The sequence below is a fragment of the Elephas maximus genome, chromosome 2, assembly GCF_024166365.1.
Source record: "Elephas maximus indicus isolate mEleMax1 chromosome 2, mEleMax1 primary haplotype, whole genome shotgun sequence".
Taxonomy (NCBI): Eukaryota; Metazoa; Chordata; class Mammalia; order Proboscidea; family Elephantidae; genus Elephas; species Elephas maximus.
In genome coordinates, this window is record NC_064820.1 from 220,557,258 (window position 1) to 220,571,205 (window position 13,948).

At 43.8% G+C, this 13,948-nt stretch overlaps 1 protein-coding gene across 1 annotated transcript in view; it reads right to left on the minus strand.

Annotated features, from left to right (window-relative positions):
• The window catches only part of ERG (ETS transcription factor ERG), a 155,851-nt gene that overhangs the window by 14,887 nt on the left and 127,016 nt on the right, over positions 1-13,948 (minus strand). Inside the window, exons 4-7 of the mRNA XM_049874842.1 lie at positions 10,552-10,755; positions 9,660-9,740; positions 7,689-7,760; positions 24-92 (exon numbers count right to left, since the gene is read on the minus strand). Coding sequence (XP_049730799.1) covers positions 24-92; positions 7,689-7,760; positions 9,660-9,740; positions 10,552-10,755 — 426 coding nt within the window. The remainder of the gene's footprint in view (positions 1-23; positions 93-7,688; positions 7,761-9,659; positions 9,741-10,551; positions 10,756-13,948) is intronic.

Below are 13,948 nucleotides of genomic sequence, written 5' to 3' on the forward strand. Positions count from 1 at the left end.
AGGCAGTGGGAGTCAACACTTACCTTTAGACTGGGGTGTGGGGTGGCCATGACCAGTCCAGGCTGACCTTCTGGGTGGCTCATAAGGTAAATCTGTAAAGACAAATATATTGACTAAAAGATCAATCATACAATCTTTATAATAGATATTGTGTTTTGTTTTAATTTTGTGTTTATCAGAATAAATACTGTGCAGGAAAATTCATTAATTCAAGTAAAAATTCACCCTGGATGCCACTAGATTTGAGTTTTGTTTACAAATTATAAGTTTGACTATTCTGTTGACAGTTCTGAATTTTTCACCTATTCAAGTGAAAACCCCCATGGACAAATTCCCACAGAACTTGTTGACTTTTCTAGAGTAATTTCCTACAAATATAGGTCAATATGAGAATTTTAAAGTTTCTTACCATCTAATTTGTCCAGCTTCCTACTGGGACTGACCTAAATCCATGCCTTTTCTCTCTCTCTGTGACCCACCCAACACAGAATCCATTGGTTGATAAATCAACCAATTGAGAGCTTCTTGTTTGAGGTCTACCCCTACGTCCATCAAATGATACATTCATGTTCTCTTCTTCTCCTTGGAAATGATCACTATTACTTGCCAGCTGTCTCTCTAGGCTACCCTTCATTTCCCTTTATATGCTCACCCATTTATATCAAATCAGTCTTAACTGGTCTAGTTAATTTCCTAGGCAAATGTTTGCTTCTTCTCCTTCTCTAAGTGAATTGAGAATTTCTCTAACATGAATTGCATGGAAAAGTTGTAAGGCTGAGACGGTGCTGCCCACCACATGTTAACAATGGCCACGAGAGCTAAAGCACAGGATGGCAGTTTCTTTTACTTGTAGGATCACTTGCCCTTCAACCTTCATCTCATTGTTGCATACACAAATGTAATAACCATACTGCTGTATCCTCAGTGAGAGCTCAGTTAGTGATTATCAAGGATCTAAGTCATTTCTAGCGATCTACTTCTGAAGAATCACTCATTTTTCACATGGGGCCGTCATGAGTTGAAATCAACTAGAGAGCAACTGAATTGGCCCGGAAGTCATTCCAGGCTTCTTTTAAAAATGTTTTACGGTAACACTATTCTACATGTTTACCACCTACTGCATACAGAAAAGCTATTTCTATACACAGTTTGCTCAGAAGTGGTAGTTCAGTGGTAAAATTCTTGCCTTCCATGTAGGAGACCTGGGTTTGATTCCTGGTCAACGCACCTCGTGTGCAACCACTACCCGTCTGTTGGTGGAGGCTTGTGTGTTGCTATGATGCTGAGTAAGTTTTGGCAAAGCTTCCAGACTAAGATGGAGTAGGAAGGAAGGCCTGGCGATCTACTTCTAAAAATCAGCCAATGAAAACCCTATGTATCACAATAGTTTGATGTGCAACTGATCACGGGATGTGTAGGATCAGGCAGTATCTGATTCAGTTGTGCACGGGCTATCCATGAGTCAGGGACCAACTCAACAGCAGATAACAAGAACAATACGGGGTCTTATTACAGAACCATTTCAAACCTATGTTCTTTTTGGATGGATGGGTCTTCGTTCAATGCCACGTGGCATTCTAGGAAAACCGAAAGTCATAGCCACATAGTCAACAGATGTTTTGTTGCCATGTACCCAGAGATGGCTATAAAATCTCACTTTGGGGACAGGGCAGTGTAATTGCTTCTAAGCCTTTCTTTAAACCAATACTTTAACCTTCTTTAAAACTGGCAATTGGGTGGGTCGATCTTCAAAGAGCTTGACTTTGTATCACTCAAGGACTCTATCCCGGACCTATTGAATCAGAATCTGCATTTTATCAAGCTCCCCAGATGATTTGGGTACACTTTAAAGTCTGTGAAGCCCTGGCCCAGAAACTTCCATTGCTCTCTTCTGGACATCTGTGTTCCTACATATAGCATTTTAGAAATGGTATCTGGAATGTGCCAGTACAAATAAAAACTAGTTGAAAGAGTTTGAGATTGAATGCTTTTGCCTGAGGCATAACAATGGAACTAGTCACAAGCATAAGTAGGTTCGTCAGCTACTACTTTACTTTAAACCTAAAAGTATTGCTCGTGAAATGTGATTGGAAAAAAATTAAATACCAAAATACTACTAGAAAAATATTTTGAAACTCGTTATTCATAAAATCCTTATTTTATAACCATGTCACATCCTCCCTCGAAAATAAGTCAGAACCTAAACAACACCACATACGGTCTTATTTTTAGCCAAGAGTTTGAGACAATTGGACAGTGATTGATATTTTCATAAACATACTGCCACAGAAGATAAGGGGATTTTTGTTTTCATTCACGAAATTCTGGTCCAATGCTTCCTTATCACTCCTGATCACATGCTAGGGAACCAAGTCCCCCTCCTATGGATGGAACGTTGGGAAATGTGGGGCTAAGCTTTCCTGACATGGAAGACAATCAGGGTGACCTCTTCAGCAGCTACCTCCATTCAAAGCAGGGACAGTTCTGAGTAGTTCTACTTTCTTGGCTGGAGGCCCTGGGTGGTGCAAACGGTTAACGCGCTCAGCTGCTAACTGAGAAGTTGTTGGTTTGAGTCCACTCAGAGGCACTCTGGACAACAGGCCTGGTGGTCTACTTCTGAAAAATCAGACATTGAAGATCTTATGGAGCACAGTTCTACTCTGACACACATGGGGTCACCATGAGTCGGAGTCAACTTCACAGGATCAGGGGAGGGCTCATCCTCGATCATGTGGAACCCGTTTTGCATTTACAAGGCTACTCTGGCGATCCCCAGGCTGGGGCTGGACTGGGGCTGAGGGGAAAGGATGAGATTTACTTTCTCTCAAAGAACTTAGATGCTAATAAACCAAAAAGCAAATCCACTGCCGTCAAGTCGATTCTGACTCATAGTGACCCTACAGGACAGGGTAGAACTGCCCCCACAGTTTCCAAGGAGTACCTGGTGGATTCAAACTACTGACCTTTGGTTAGCAACCGTAGCACTTAAACACTATGCCACCAGGGTTTCCTAGATTAGGGAAGACAAATTAGAAAGATGAGGAGCTTCCGCCCAGGAACTGTTGAATGGAACGGATTTCTGAAGTAAGCACTAAGAGGACTAAGTTGCTCTCTCTTGCTTCCTCCCAGATCTTCCTAGAGTCCTCTAAAACCCTGTATCAAAGACATGGAGATCTGTGGTACTCTGCATTTCCTTTTTGCTTAGGTTTGCAGATCTCTATGGTTATGTGATAACCAGAGGTAAGGGAAGAATGCATGTCTAGCCATTTATGATGTAGACCTTACACAGCACCTAATGGAGGGGTACCGTGTGGTAGCTGCGCTATCTCACTGTGACAGGTGGTGTTGACTAGCACTAAGTTGCAAGCTCCAGTGCCTGCATCACCTAAGATTCTGAGAAATTCCTGAAGAGCAACAGCTTCAGAGTAGATGTGAAGTCTGAATTTGCAGGCTCAATTCTCTGATCTCTTTTGCTGACACCCTAGAAGCCTATCGTGACATACAGGTTGCCATAGTCACAGAGGAAAGGATGGGGTTGTAGACTGTCCTCCTTGAGGTAGCCCAGAGTCTTCACATAAGCTGCCCCCAAGTTGCCATGTTGAGACACATGTCATGAGGTCAAAAAGCAGCTTGCAAGTTTCTGTGACTCAGGCTTGTCATCGTTTTTGCCACTTTACCCTGAGACATCAAGGGGCCATGGCTCCAAAGGGAGTGTGTTTGGCAAAGAAGGGTCTTTAGTGGCAGTAATAACATTAAAAAAAAAAAAAAAAATCTGTTGCCACGGAGTTGATTCCAACTCATAGTGACCCTATAGGACAAAGTAAGACTGCCCCACAGGGTTTCCAAGGAGCACCTGGTGGATTTGAGCTGCCGACCTTTTAGCTAGGAACCATAGCTCATAACCACTAGGCCACCAGAGTTTCCAGTAACGTAACATAAACCACCTCTGAAAAACATGAAACACCATAAAATAATGTTCATAAAAAATGGAATGTAAAATATCTCTGGGTGCTAACACACTACGGAGGAGAAGAGAGACTGATCTAAACGCTAATTCAACCAAGGGTTCTAAAGGAAAGTGAATTTTGAAACAGGAAAATTTGGAAAAAGTAATAGAAATAAGCATGGGAAGAGAAAGGATGAAGAAATGAACAAAGGGAAAATATGTCCATTGTTTTACTGTCTATAAAGTTCTTTAGGAGCCCAGGTGGCACAATGGTTAAGCACTCGGCTGCAAAATGAAAGGTTGGTGGCTAGAACCCACTCAGCAGCTCCTCCGGAGAAAGACCTGTTGATCTGCTTCCATAAAGATCACAGCATAGGAAACGCTATGGGGCAGTTCCACTCTGTCACATGGGGTCACCATGAGTGGAAAATCGACTGAACGGCTCCTAAAAACAACGAGGTCACTAAACAATCTTGGCCAAGTTTCATGTAAAACTGAAATGACATAGCAGCATCAAGGTTGACTAGACAAGGATTAAGGGCGCTCTGGAATGAGTGATCCATTTGGGAAATTCTGCCATGAAAGGGAGAGAAAAAGGTAGATTGGAGGCAGCCTCCCCAGGATGGGTTACCCAATATACGACGGACAAGAGGGAAGTGGGATGGGAAAAAGGTTAGGGAGCACTGGAAAGAACTCGGCAGGAAGACACATGGGGGTGGGGGAAAAGAGGGGGACCCCTGTCTAATTCAAACTAGTAAAATGTGAATACTGCTTTGTTTCTTTGACCAGAGGCTATGATGAAACCACTACAATAAAGAGAAGGAGCAAATTCTGGTTTAAATAGGGTTCTTACCTAGGACCTTGGCTCATTTGAGTGTCAGCCTAATGATGCCAACCAGAATGCCATGTTTCCATGGGATGCAGAATTAGAGAAATGGCGTAGAAACGAAGATCGTGACATGACAAGTCAAGAGTGAGGGAAACAAGGACCCTGGGTTCTATCCCAAAGGACTCTCCAGGAAAGAGTCAACCACCACTGTTCTGAAAATAGTCAGATACCCACTGACCAGATGGACATGGTCAGATCCCCAGTGACCACAGGGACGCAGTGTTGTCTCAAGCAGTACTGGGAATCAGTGATGTGGTGCCCACTCCTTTTGAACCCTCACAAAGTTCTCCATTTACACTGTCATAGGCTTTTATACTCACAGGAGCAGTCCTTCAAGGTTGATATCTGGTTGACCTTCAAGCAGTGGAAGACCCAAGGCATATAAATAATTCTCTTTTCCAAGGTCAAATCCTTAAATCTGGCTTAAAGTAAACAATGCTCGGGTTTGCTCAGCCTGATTTGAATTATTTACAGCTCAGATATTAATATTTCTATCTCCTTTCAAAATCACAGTGGCTGTGATCAAAATAGGCATTTCCAATGAAACATACTTTACTGATAACAAAATATGGAAGTATCATCTCTTCAGATCACAAGTAATGAGTCCAAGAAGGTACAAGATCAGGGTGATGCAAGGTTTGTTTTGAATTTGCCACCCTTGCCTTTCCTTGGGCTGAGGCGGATGAGTGTCCCAGCCATTGGCCTCCCAGCCGCGCCCCTCGCTGTATACCCGATTGGGCCATAACTTTCAAATCCACAGTATCCGGATAAAAAATCCATCAGTCTTAGAAGAAATACAACCAGAATGCTCCTTAGAAGCGAGAACGGAGAGACTTTGGGTCACTTATTTTGGACATGTCATTAGGAAAGACCAATCTCTAGAAAAGGCCATCATTATTTGGTAAAGTAGAGGGTCAGTGAAATGAGGGAGCTCTCAATGAGATGTACTGACACAATAGCAACAACAATAGACTCAAACATAGCAATGATCACCAAGATGGCACAGGACCAAAGTTTTGTTCTGTTGTACATAAGGTTGCCATGATTTGGAGCCGACTCAATGGCAACTAACAACAAAGTCTAGCTTATTCTAGACCTTGGGTCTTGTCCAAGTTTAAATGGCCTGTGAGATCTTCACCATGATAGGGGTCACTAAGTACTTTGGCTCTATGGAGTCACAGGGAGTGTCAGAGAGAGAACAACCTTGAGGAGCTTCTTCACTCGTATTACTTAGCTCACTGACTTCTAGACTTTCTCACTGAAAACAAACAGTAGCTGCCAAGCCTAGTTCCTTGGACCAATTCAAACTGACAGTAGCGTGGCCTGGACATGTGATACAGGTCAAAGAGCAGTAGCCTGGGTCTAAGAAGACACGAGTTCCAGATCCATGTAAAAACATGGAGACACTACCCCACTCCCTGAAGCTCAATTTCCTCAGCTGCGAAGCTGGCGTAATGATATCTAGCTTACAAGGTTATAGTAAGTCCCAGAGACAAGATCGATATCTAAGGCATTCTTCACTGGGCAAATGTCTAACCATTCTTTGGCATGTAGCTTATATAGACCTTCCTCCAGGAAAGCTTCTGTCTTCCTTTCATGCAGGGTTGAGTTCCTTCCTTCTCCTTCTCTTACAGCCTCTACGGTTAGAGATCATGACTAGTTACCCTATTGAAACACCTAGAACTTTAGGATAAACATTCATAGGTAATGTCTGCATTCCTGCTCTAGACCTTCAGCTTCCTCACCATTGTACCCTCAGGGCCTAGAACAATGACTGGCACAAAGTAAGTACTCAACAAACACCTGCTGAATGAACACATGAGCTTTATGAAGACAAGAAGTTCTTCAAGTTTGATTCACCTTTGTATTCCCAGATTCTGATATTGTGCCTGGCAATAACAGTCCCTTGATAAATATTTATTGTTATGTGAACAGACAAAACAATTAGGTAAATCAATGGCCACATTAAAGCATCTGGGAGTGCATCTAGTAAGATTCAGACGTAAATATTATCTATTCCTCGTTTGGGGTCAGAACATCGGCTTCTAGTGCTATGCTGCGAAGTGGTCACTACCGACACAGCAGGTCCCTCCTGCTTTGTGCTGTTCCCCTCCCAAAGGACAGACTTAGAATCCTTCAATGCTCTTGAAAGTGGATATATTCTCCTTATAGTCAGACATCCTGATTCTGTCTGCTCATCTTTCACGGCAATTAGTTCAGAAGCTAAGGAACCCTGGTGGTGTGATGATTAAGCACTCACCTGCTAACTGAAAGGTCAGCAGTTCAAACTCACCAGTGGTTTCATGGGAGAAAAGACCTGGCGATCTGTTCCCTTAAATATAACATCCCGGGAAACCTTATGGGGCAGTTCTACTCTGTCACATGGAGTTGGAATTGACTCAATGGGACCTAACAACAACAAGAGTTAAAGAGCCCTGGTAGTGCTTGGCTGCTAACCAAAAGGTTGGCAGTTCAAAACCACCCAGTTGCTCCCCAGGAGAAAGACCTGGTAATCTGTTCCTGTAAAGATTAGAAAAGAAAATGCTATGGGACAGTTCTAGTCTGCCACCCAGGGTCGCTACGAGTCGGAATTGACTTGACGACACCCAACAATGACAGTTAAGGAGTTAGTGTGTTTGAATTCCGCAGTTCAAGGTCTTTTGTTTGGATCTTTGAATGACATGGTGTGACCGAATTTAGTTTCAAAATCAACAGAGGCAGAATAAGGCTGTCTGGGACTCGTTTCAGCGCCAGGCTCCTCTCTCTTTGTATCGCGTGACTTAGGTCACGGATGTCAGCAGGACATCCCGGGATGTCACTAAATGCGGAGACCACACAGGGGTGTTTTCGTACCTGGCCTAGTTGTAATTCTTTGCGTAGCTTCAGGATATACTGAAGTATTTGGAAAAATAAAAGCTGCACCCCCTGCAGACAAAAGGAGAGACAAAACACGTGAAGGTCTTTTTGTTGCGGTTGTCAATTCCAGCATCACTGTCAAGCCTACTTTGCCCTGTCACCACAAGCGGGGGACTGTCCTTGAACCTGCCAGGACAGACCTCAGGGAACATGGACAAGCACAGGCTCCAAAGATAAGGAGATGCCCCATTTGTTGTAAAGTGTTTTGTGTTTGATTTCACAGCTTCCTGCTAAAGCCCCACCTATGCCCTCCAGCAATCTCATTTTATTAAAAGAATTCTACGGTGTGAGGTTTTTTGGGTTTTTTTTCCCCCAAATTGTATACAAACCCGTAAAACATTTTACAGAGCTCTTGGAAGTAGTACCAGGGAATTACAAATATTTTGCCTAAAAGTATATGGATCTTATTAAAAATGAATCCATATTTCTCTCCAGAGGCATGTTTGCCCTTTATCTCATGGAGAATATTCCCTTTTCACAGTTCAGTCCATTTGGAATTTGTTGTGCTGTTCTTACATTCCTTCTAGGTTTAACAAAGGCAGAAAGAATGAAACCAGAGATTTCTTGAAACTTTCACTCACCGTTCAAAACAATTTAAATGGCTCTGAAATTATCCGAAAATATGGATAGTTCAAAGGTGTTTCGCCCTTTTCAGGGGGTGGGGGTGGGAGGGTTACTCGAAGTTATGTTGTTTCTTGCCGCCAGGTTATTAAATCTAAACTGAAAAGGTGTACTACCAACTCATAGCATTTTTTTTTTTCTTTAGACTAAAAGTCCATTATTTTCAATATTGAAGACCAAGATAAACTAGCAAATCCATTGGAATACACAAGCCTGGACTCATCCACACTAGACATTTCAGAATAAAATGGCAACTATTTTGAAAATTGCCATATGTCTATGTGAGGGCTGAACCAGAGGTAGCTTGCTTGCTTGCTTGCTTCCGAGGGGGTTACCTAAACCTTCCCAGCACAACTGCTTTCCTTCCTAGACTAGGTGGTTGAGGAGGGTCCCTCCAGGCTAACACAGCAGGGTGAGCAGCTTGGTGGCCATGCTTCTGTGGTTGTTGCCATTAGAAGGAAGGAAATGGACGGGGACCAGGAGAACATTCATCTGTGGAAAGCCCAGCCTCTCTACTACCAGAGCCAGAGGGGAGGGAGGGAGGAGGGTTAGCCAGGAGGAAGCATTGTGTTAGACCCGACTGGGCCCAGGCAAAAGACAAAAAAAAAAAAAAAAGTAGAGTCAATGGTTAGAGATAGGCATTTGGTTAGTGACTAATTTCCCATCCTCCAAAACTATAACAGAGTTTTCCCTGTGAACAAAAGCTCACAAAAAGCAACGGACGTTCCCTACCACTGCCTTCTGCAAATATACAAAGTCTGCACGGTAGCATTAAAGTCAAGTCAGATGATCCAAAACTTCAATGGAAAGGAAAAATAAAATGCCTGCTTGCCCTGGTCAATTTGCCTTTAAGAATAGAAATGAAAAGAAAAAAAAAATAAAGGCGAATGCTAAGGGCCCCTTCCTTTGGAGCATGCTTTTAGCTTCTACAAAATTAGCACAGCGCACACTTTGGGACTCATAGCAGCAGATTATAACCTAGCAAACGTGAGCTAAGGCTATGGCAGAAGCCTAATTCTGCACATCTCCTGGGTTAAAAGAAGTCCTTTGATTACCAAAAGGAGGGAAGAGAGAAGCGCTCAGAGAACACAGACTTTCCCTTCCTTTAGGCGATGCTTCCAACACAGTCACGGGGTCTCTAGTCATCAAGTGGAACCCTCCACCGTCTGCCTTGGCATCTTGCCTTCCTGATGCACTGACTGGTCCCCCTTTTCTACCTTTAAAGCATGCAACCTGCAGACAAGGCCCTACACCTGTGCTGGGGGGCGAGGGCAGGGCCGGCATTACCTGTGTTTCTAGCATGCATTAACCGCGGAGAGTTTTGTAAGGCTTTATCCACATCATCTGAAGTCAAATGTGGAAGAGGAGCTACAAAACAAAACAAAAAGCAAATCCAAATGAAAAAAAAAAGAGAGAGTTACCTTCTTAACAAGAAAAGAAAGAAAGAAGACATCCCTCTAGTCACACCCTACCGTGATGGGTAACCTCGAGCTTGTCTCACACTCCTCGCTACTTGTTAGCGTGTTAAAACCTTGATGGGGGTCCATATTTAACTGAGAAAATAAATGGTTGGAATGCCAGGCAAAGCAATGGAGGAGAATTTACGCCACCCTTCTGTTGTACTGCTTCCTTCTACACATGCTTGATATTTTAAAAATTAAAGCATGCAGCGAACTTTGTAGATTCATGCCTCTAACCGCCAAGATGCCATTCCCAGTCTGTCGGGTTAAGCCAAATCTCAGGATAGGGGGTGCAAATGTCCCGTGTTTGGTGTTTAGGTTGGGTATGAAGGGGAACTCGGTTTAGATTTAGGGAAGATAAACCCCGTCATTCCCATTAAGGGAGAATCTTTCTGTAATGTTTCTATTTCAAATTTGGATCATCATGGAGACTAAATAATGTGTGTCCAGATAAAACTTCATTGTCCTCTGATATTTTACCTTCTGGGGTGATGACACTGGCTCTAGGCCTGGAGGAGGCAGCTGAGTGCTAATGTGGCTTTCTGACTCCTTGTCACTATGGCAATGTTCACCCTAAGTAACTGCGTTCTACATGTTTCATTCTCTCAGATCCTCAGTGGGAAATGGGCTAAAGTAGGAAGATGCTGTCAGTGGCTTAGGTTAATATCCATCACCACCAGCACCAAGGATCTATATTTTGAGTACGGGAACCGTCTTACTCTCTCTGAGGTAGTGGAGATGTGAGAGAAGAATGTCAGCATTGTAGCTCGGGGTGAGCCTCTGAAAGTCGTCTTTGGTCATCTTGCACAGTTCCTTCCCATCAATATTCTGGAACAGTAAGATGTCCACGTCTGGGAGGCTGTATTCTTTCACTGCCCACTCCAGCCACTGCCGGACATGGTCTGTACTCCATAGCGTAGGATCTGAAATGGGATCAAAACATATTTAGTCAACTCCAGAAGGCAAATTTCCAAGGGAGAGTCTAACCCAGGTGGGATGTTGCCAGCCACTGCTTTCCAGAGCAGACCCTTCCCAATGTTCCTGAAGCAGGTGCCTCAAGCCAGGCACTGGCCAGCAGACGAGAATGTCTTTGAGGAAACACAAAATGCCGATGACTCGTGCCCATAGATGATGGTCTTCAAAGGGAATTGTTCTGTACATTTAGGATTATTCATGCCATCTGCTCTCTCTGTTACTCAGATAATTTAAGATACTAAGATATCTTCTGCAGTTACTGTTATCTACCATTGAATCACCTCCAACTCAGGTGAACGCATGCACAATGGAACAAAACTCTGCCTGGTCCTGCACCATTCCCATGATCCATTGTAGATCAGACCACTGTGATCCAGAGGGTTTTCATTGGCCGATATTCAGAAGTAGATCACCACACCTTTCTTCCTAGTCTGTCTTAGTCTGGAAGCTCTGCTGAAACCTGTCCAGCATCATAGAAACACACAAGACTCGACTTACAGATGGGTGGTGACTGCACATGAGGTGCACTGGCCAGGAATCGAGCTTGGGTTTCCTGCACAAAAGGTGAGAATTCCACCCCTGGACCACCAATGTCCCATAAAGTTTCTTGTAGGGATGGTTTATTCATTTAAAATGAGTAAGACTTAAGATAATGAAAAGACAAGCCACAGGCTGGGAGAAAATATTCCCAAAACACACATCTAATAAAGGACTTGTATCCAAAATACACAAAGAATTCTTAAAATTTATCAAAAAAGAAAACAAAGAGCTCAATTACAAAATGGGCAAAAGTTCTGAACAGACATATAACCAAAGAAGATATACAGATGACAAGTGGGCATGTGAAAAGATGCTCAACATCATATGTCATTAGTAGACAACAATGAATAACACTACACATCTACTGGAATGGCTAAAATCCAGAACACTGACAACACCAAATGCTGGCGATGATGTGGACCAATGGCAACTCTCATTCATTGCTGGTGGGAATGCAAAATGGTGCCGCCACTTTGGAAGTTTCTTACGAAGTTAAACACTGGCTTATTATCCAACCCAGCAATTGCACTTCTAAGTATTTACCCAAATGAGTGAAAACTTATGTCCACCCAAAAAAACCTGCACACAAATATTTATACCAGCTTTATTCACTACTGCCAAAATTGGAAGCAACCAAGATGTCCTTCAGTGGTGAGTGGATAAACAAAGGGGTACATCCATACAACAGACTATTCTTCAGTAATGAAATGAGTTATGAAGCTATGACAAGACATGGAGGAACCTTACATGCACACTGCTAAGTGAGAGAAGCCAGTCTGAAACGGCTGCATATTGGATGATTACAGCTACAGGACATTCTGGAAAAGGCAAAACTACGGAAATAGTGGTTGTCAGGGGTTCAGGAGGAGATAGGGCATTTTAAGAGTGTTGTTGTTGCTAGGTGCCATCAAGTCGGTTCTGACTCATAGCGACCCTATTTACCATACTAGCTGGTCCTGCACCATCCTCACAATTGTTGTTATGCTTGAGCCCATCTTCGCAGCCACTGTGTCAATCCATCTCCTTGAGGGTCTTCCTCTTTTCTGCTGACCTTGTATTTTACCAAGCATGATGTCCTTCTCCAGGGAATGACCCCTCCTGACAACATGTTTTAAGAGTAGTGAAACTATTCTCCCTTATACTATAATGGCGAACACATGACATTATGCATTTGTCAAAACTCATAGGACCGTCCAACACAAAGGGGGAACACTAATGTAAACTATGAACTCTGTTAAGAATAATGCATTAATAATCTGTTCATTGTTTGTAACAAATATGCCACACTAATGCGAGACGTTGATAATGGGGGAAAGGCGGTGAAGGAGTATACGGGAACTCTGTACTACCTGCTCATTTATTCTGTAAACCTAAACCAAAACTGCTTTACAAACAAGTCTACTAAAAAATGAATAGGAATAAACGGATACTTTTTTTCCTTAGTAAACATTTAGAAGACTTACATGCAAGTAAGAGTTAGCAGCACGTATTAAACAAACCAACCCATCGCCATGGACTCGATTTCAACTCATAGCGACCCTACAGGACAGAGGAGAACTGCCCCATAGGGTTTCCAAGGAGCGGCTGGGGGATTCGAACCACTGACCTTTTTGGTTAGCAGCCTGAGGTCTTAACCACTGTGCTACCAGGGCTCCACAACACATGTTAGGAAGGTGCTAATTACAAATTACAGAAACCAAACAAAAACCAGTATTTGTACAACATACTGGAGAATATTGACCACAATACTGGAAATTAAGTGTAGGCAAACCAAATCCCTCGCACCTACCAAGCACCACCATTGCTAAGCAAGGCTGTCAGTTACAGACTCTTCCTGCTGGGAACTTGGGTTTGCAACTAACTTCACACCTGCTGGAGCCTGGGCTGGATGGGTGGCATCCACATCCCCCAGCTGTGGAGAACCAACACCCGCCCCCACAGGATGCAGGCCATGTTGTCATGCTCCACTGCCAAACACGGGAGGGGACCCTGGTGAGGGACAAGGTAGGCAGGGCCCTGGGGAGAAGGAGCAGGTGACCCTCAACGGAAACAGAGGTGGGACCACCCCTTCCCACGGGTAAATGCTCTCTGGGGAGAGGTCTTCAGAGTGCCTCACATGGCCGAATGGGCTGCTCCCTCGGCCCCCAGCTCTGGGAGGGGCCTGGCCAGGGAGCAGCCCACAGTTCCAACCCCAGGGTCTCTCAGCCTGCTGCAACCCTGGGAACGTGTCTCTCCTTCCCGTGTCTGTTTCATGTGTGAGATGAGTCCTGAACTCGGTCCTCTGGACAGGTCCTTGATGGTGTGGGAATGCACGAGTCAAGTTCAAGCTATTTTAGAACCTTGTTTGGTCTCACTAGTATTCCTGACTACTCAAGAATGGAGCATGTAGCGTGCTGTCCAGATGCTTTTGAAGTTTACAGAAGTAAATGGCAAGAGCAGTGAGGAGCTGCTGGACAGGCATTGCACCAGAGTTCTCACCTCCACCTCTGCCTCTACCCCCCTACCTAGGCCTCCTCTCTCCCTCCCTCCCTCTCTCCCTCCTTCCTCCAGATCTTTGTCTAAAAGAAATAAGTGGAAATAAACTTCGGTAGAAGCTCTCCC